The sequence below is a fragment of the Dioscorea cayenensis genome, chromosome 9, assembly GCF_009730915.1.
Source record: "Dioscorea cayenensis subsp. rotundata cultivar TDr96_F1 chromosome 9, TDr96_F1_v2_PseudoChromosome.rev07_lg8_w22 25.fasta, whole genome shotgun sequence".
Taxonomy (NCBI): domain Eukaryota; kingdom Viridiplantae; phylum Streptophyta; class Magnoliopsida; order Dioscoreales; family Dioscoreaceae; genus Dioscorea; species Dioscorea cayenensis.
This window is the reverse complement of record NC_052479.1, coordinates 3,867,116-3,873,737: the sequence shown is the minus strand read 5'-3', so window position 1 is coordinate 3,873,737 and position 6,622 is coordinate 3,867,116. Positions and strand designations below refer to the sequence as shown.

Here is a 6,622-nt window from a genome sequence, read left to right as displayed (position 1 = left end):
ATACCCCTACATATAAAAATTTGAAAAACTTAATTTAAAGTATTTAGATAAATAAATAATTAAATTATAATATCAAAAATTATTTTTTTCACAATTTTTAAAATACCTTTGCATTTACCAAAATACCTATGTGAAGACTTTGAAAAACTAATTCTAGATTTGTAGATATTAAAATTATAATATCATTATCACACTGAAAATACCTTTTGCTTCACCAAAATAATTTCCTATGTATAAAATTTTGAAAAATTTAATTTAAAGTATTTAGATATATAAATAATTGAATTATAATATTAAAAATTATTTTTTTACAATTTTTTAAAATACCTATGTATTTACCAAAATTCCCTTACGTATAAAAATTTAAATACTTAATTTAAAGTATTTAATAAATAAATAATTAAATTATAATATCAAAAATTATTTTTTTCAAATTTTTTAAAATGTCTTTGTATTTACCAAAATACCCCTACGTATAAAAATTCGAAAAACTTAATTAAAAATATTTAGATAAATAAATAATTAAATTATAATATCAAAAATAATAAGGAAAAATAAAAACTAGGGAGTGTAATAAGGAATTAGATTAAATGAGTGGGGCATAATTGGAAAAAATAATATTACACATTACCATCAACTTGATAATCTGGATGTGACACCTATTTTGGTGGTAATCACATTACGATTTTATTTGGTAATATTTCATTATTGTTAATCTCACATCACCATTAACATTACCATTGCTACAGTAACCAAACATGGTAATCTGAACACATTATCATCAGATTCCGAGTAATGTTTTCACATTATTATAAACCAAACGCCCCCTCATGGTAGTGTACTTTTTTATTCGCACTTTTCTGTTTGGTTTATTAGTATTAGATAACACTTGGAATCTATTTAGTGAGGAATCCAATGAAAGTATTTTGGTAAATATACTTGTTTAATTAAGTTCTAATACAATATTAAATATGCTTGTTAAGATTTATATATGCTCATGCCTTTTATTTTAATTTTGTATTCAAATGTTATATGACCACATCACTTTATTATTATTATTATTATTATTATTATTATTATTATTATTATTATTTATAAACTTCTTGTCAATACTATCACTATGAATTCAATTTCTTAAAGTGTTTGTTGTGATTTTAATTTTAATTTTAATTTTAATTTTTTTGTGTGTAATTAACTCCTGATATTGATTATTATTATTATTATTATTATTATTATTATTATTATTATTATTATTATTTGAATTTCAATTTATTTAGGATTTTGTGTTTGATTTATTTAATTACTTATGTTTACCAACATGTTTTAAATTCTTAACATCTCACTACACGTTTAATTAAGAGATATGTGTTGATTCCGTGTGTGTACATGCATATATGGGTTATTTAATTATTAGCTCATACCAATAAATAAAATTTTTTTCGTTTTAAATGACATGTTGAATTATGCACTTCTAAGTTGATTACCATTTGCATTGATATCAATATGTACGACATCCGGCTTGTATGTGCCCTATGTTTGATATATTCCAAAATTATTACTAAGTTGAGTTAAAGCAAACTTAACATTTTTTTATATGTAATATTTAAAAAATTAATGTGTATTTTGGTTCCTGCATTTCATATTGATTTTCATTTTTGCTCTTGCATTTACAAAGTTGATTAAATTCTAGTGTTTAGGGTTGAACAGTAACCCAAAATACAATTTATATATGAAAACTTTTTATTTTTCTTTTTTTACTTATTTAACACTTACTGTTCTCATCAAGACAATATAGCATAGTCAAGTGGTATTTTCTATCATATTGATTGTCATGTTATTTAATATATATTTTTAAATGTATTTTGAAAATGAAAATCAATCATTGATGTAATTAAAACCCTTATTGTCCTGTGAAAAATAAAACATTAAATAAAAAAACTTTTATCTAAAAATATTTTTCGAGTTAAAATAAAAACCACAACGATTATTTTTTAAACCATATATAACATTTTCTAAATACTTGCATAAAACTGAATATTAATGTAAAATATAAATCCAAGAAAAGACTACACGCACTCCTTTCAGATTGTTTCCTTTTTGCCAAATGGTTACTACGCTAGTTACTACCAACCCTAATATGCTTCATAAGATGCTATTGGTATCCTATAATCTATGCTCATCTATAAATGAACAACAACAAACACACTATTCTCCCATTCTATTCACACATTTCCATTATGGCTTCCCTCCTTTTGTCCCTCTTCATCTTTTCCCTCTTCTCCACCTCCTTCTCTTCACCTGTTCCCATTCGCTCAGAATATGAAGTCAGTCTCCTTTTTGAGGGCTGGCTAGTTAAACTGAACAAGTCTTACAGAGGAGCCATTGGAGAAGGAGAAGAGATATGAGATCTTCAAGGATAACTCTCAAGTATATTGATGAGCACAATGCCGGTAATCATACCTATACTCTCGCTTTAACTGTGTTTGCTGACCTTACCGTGGAAGAGTATAGATCCACTTATCTACGAAAATTGCCTCCTCCATCTGAGTATGATTTGGTAAACCATTACGATGATGAGAATGATGATGTGTATAACTTCAACGAGACGGTCACAGTGCCGAATTCTATGGATTGGAGGGATTTGGGGGCTGTTCTCCCAGTCAAACAGCAGGGAGGGTGTTGTAAGTACTACATAGCTTGTTCACTCTGGTATTTTTTTTTCATGTTTTAACTTGTGTTGCAATTGATATTGATTTATGAAACAGTTAGCTGTTGGGCTTTTACTGCGGTTGCTACGATTGAAGCCATAAATCAGATTGTTACTGGAGATTTAACATCTTTGTCTGAGCAACAACTAGTAGATTGTGACCATAAAAGTTGTGATGCATATTACATTCATAAGACTTACGAGTACATTCAACAAAATGGTGGCATTGACACTGAGCAGGACTATCCTTACGCTGCTGTCTATAGCCAGTGCGACACAACCAAGGCATGCTTATATTTTTTAATTAAGTCATTTGTGTGATATTTTTAATGTTGATTAATTTTATATTTATGTTGTATTATCTATAGGAAAGTAACAAAGTAGTGACAATTGATGGTTATCAATGGGCACCCCAAAATCAAGAGAGACTCTTAATGGCACGGGTTGCACAACAACCTGTTGGAGTTGTTGTTGAAGCCTACGAAAGGGATTTCCAGAATTATGGAACGGTGAGATTTTAAATATTTAACATTTTCCGGTGGTTAATTAAACTAGTGATGAATAATATTATTAACTGTTATACTAATTATATTAAAATTAAAATCATTAATGGTCTTTGTATATTTTCATATGTAGTTTTATAAGTACATGTGATAAAATGACATGGGATATGATTACATATCATCGTTTTTAAAAAATAAAAGTTTTAAATGCAGACAAACCAAGAAGTTTTCTGAAAAATTAAGCAATATATCATGGCTAGCTATAAAACTATTTAATAATTTTTGTAGTTTATTTCAATGTGCAATTAAGTATATGGTACTATACTGCAAATTGCTAAGCATCTTCCAACATGGGGATCAATATTTGAAATAATTGTAGCACATTGAGTTTTGCTTGTGGAAAAATTATTCTGTGAATTATGTAACTTTAAATCAATTATTTGTTTGAACCAGGGTGTATTCATTGGATATTGTGGAAAAAAACAAGATCATGCTGTCACTATAATTGGTTATGGCAATCAAGATGGTGTAGACTATTGGCTTATCAAAAACTCATGGGGAGAATTCTGGGGAGAAGGTGGGTACATGAAATTAGAACGAAATACCAGAGAGGCAACTGGTAGATGCGGTGTTGCTGAGTGGCCCGTGTACCCGATAAAATACAAAAATATGGTAATTTAATTTTGTTTTCACTCTATGTTTATTATATGTTAAGCGTATATTTAGGTTAAAATGCACTAGTAGAGCTCCAAAATGGGCCAATTAGGATGCCTGACAATCTTTTATAAATTTAATAATGTTAATAATTTTATATTAAACAAATTAACTTATTTGATAGGATGGCTTTATAAGCAAATTTTGAGGCTTTCATCATGTGCCTAGATATGGAGTTAAATGCATAGCAATGATATTTGGGGTCTATAATTGATAACGGACGTATAGATAAATTAGCATGTGTACATAGAGAAGTTCGATGCAAGGCTATTTCGGTAATTTAGTGGGCAACAAGACTTTATGATTCTACCTGGTCTATTTGATGGAAAACGGGTCAAGGAACAAAAGTCACCAACTCGTGTGTCATACAAAAATTTGGCCAAATTCCATCATTTAGGTCTCGAAAACCCTAATTTTTCTGTTTTTTGTAATAATTGATTTCGTTATATATTAGGCTAGAAATCTCTGATTTGTGAGCCGTTTGTGGCAATAGTCTTTATTTTGTTAAGCCTTTTATTTCTTGCCGATATTTGAGAATTTATCATTTTTGGTATATTTTCAAATTATCTCTTTTCTTAGTGTTATTTTCATTAGACTATTCATTGTAAGCCTACGGGGAAGAGAAATCAGTTTTATGATCATCATTTTCATTGAGTAATAAGATTTTACTCTTTTTCCAACTCTGGTTATCGTTGATCAACATGTGTTGGAAAGCTTGTTATCTGGTATTTGTGCACGAATCAACTGTCTCAAGTATACCACTGCATCAATAATAAAACAAATACTGTTGGGAGTGTTTAGAGTTTTGATTGCTATAATATCAAATATTTCCTAAAAGCATTTTGGTCAAATAAATTTATTTAAGTGTGCATGCACAATCAAGTAGACTAAATAAATTAATTAAGTGTATATATACTTTATTGTGTAAATGTGGCTGTAATTTTAGACTGGGCCATTTCAGTATTTTCATTAAAAAATTTTAAAAGAGGAAGAGTTGTTGAAGTGGTTAGTCTCTCTCAGTGTTGCACGTACAGCATATATATATATATATATATTGTGTCGCTTGAATTAGCTCATTTCTACTATGTTTGGTTGATATGAATATTTAGAGATGAAAACGATTGAGTGTGGTTTAATATTTGTTTGACATAATAGGACATGCCCGTACTGTGAAATGTGACTATATGTTCATATATATATATTATTTATTGATATAATAACCAATGTTGTATCAGTATATAGCTGAAGGATTAGGAATTTGATTATCTTAAATCATATGTTATAATTAGTTTAATTTCTGTTTGTCGTGGAATTTCTTGTATTTATTAACCCAAATCTCATGTCCATTATGTGAAGGAGCACGATCATATCAATTCCTAATTATGTACACGCCCTAAAACTATATATGTGTTTATCATATTAATAAGAAAAAAAAATCCATTTAAACCACATGGTCACGCTTGTTCAACAAATTTCCTGGACAACCTTATTATTTGACTTAAAAAATTTGTTTATTACTCTTTTAATTTTACCTTCACAGAAATTGGCATATTCTATAAATGATCTATAGATTACTTGAAATAATTTTTGAAAGAGGAGCTGGGACTGAACTCATCTGAGACCCGGGGACGGCAGCAAGTCTCGATGGAATAAATGGGGATGGAGTTTTGCATCACGTGTCATTGGAACCACCCATACACTAATCACTATTCACAACTCCCAAAATGTACGCCGGTAGGAATCGAAACTCTCACCACTCGGTAGAGTTCTATCGGTGACCTATGTACCAATAGACCCAAAAGTCATTGGCTACTTGAAATAATTTTATAGTAAATCATATAAGATTAACTCAATTTGGTAAACGCAGTTTGATACTGGCCCAATGCCGGAACCGGATTTTAAGATTTTGTCCTATATTTATGTCCATATTATATATATTTATATATATATAGAGAGAGAGAGAGAGAGAGAGAGAGAGAGAGAGAGAGAGAGGGTGCATGACTTTTCCTATTGAAGGACTAATTATTTAATTGTTTGTCTATAAAATATTGAGTCCAATCAAAATCAAGGTGGCGCATTACATATTTATTATATGTTTTATCATAGCTGCTCTTGTTAAATTATTATAATAAGATATGTTAATTTGTTTTCTAATTTTTTTGTTCGACTTTCAGCGCCATCCGGTTGGAGCGAAGGAAGCATAAGCACGCCATTCTGGTTTAATTCACACGGATGGTGAAGGCAAGATGACGACCAAATGTTGTCGGTTGACGGCAGTTTGAATGAAGTAATAAAGTTCCAAATGATTATTGTCTAATAATTTGCTGCATTTATAAACTGAAATTGAGTATCCAGAACATTATTGTATTTATATAATAAGTAAAATTTCTGATATAAAAGTTTCTAATTTCATCCTCTATCATTTGATATTGTTATTGTGGCTTAAAATAAAAATATAAAATTATTAAAAATATTATTAAACTTTTAAAAAATCTTGAAAATATTATTAAAAACTTGAGAAAATTTTTTTATCAAATCAACTTCTAATTTGGGTTATCACAATTAATAAATAGTAATGAAATTAATAAAATAAATAAAATATTATATAAATCTCAAAAGTTAATTAGTATAAATAATTTAGAACATAAATTTTTTTGTTGTATATAAGTTCACAAATATAAATTTATATTTACAGCAA

The 6,622-nt window shown here is 28.5% G+C and overlaps 1 protein-coding gene across 1 annotated transcript; it reads left to right on the top strand.

Moving 5' to 3' along the window:
• The first annotated feature begins 2,231 nt into the window (after window positions 1-2,231).
• LOC120268771 (zingipain-1-like) lies at window positions 2,232-6,329 on the top strand. Its single transcript, XM_039276047.1, has 5 exons — window positions 2,232-2,681; window positions 2,766-2,992; window positions 3,076-3,216; window positions 3,664-3,882; window positions 6,099-6,329. Exons 1-5 carry the CDS (start codon window positions 2,402-2,404, stop codon window positions 6,126-6,128), a joined length of 897 nt encoding a protein of 298 aa, XP_039131981.1. The 5' UTR covers window positions 2,232-2,401; the 3' UTR covers window positions 6,129-6,329.
• The last annotated feature ends 293 nt before the right edge of the window (window positions 6,330-6,622 follow it).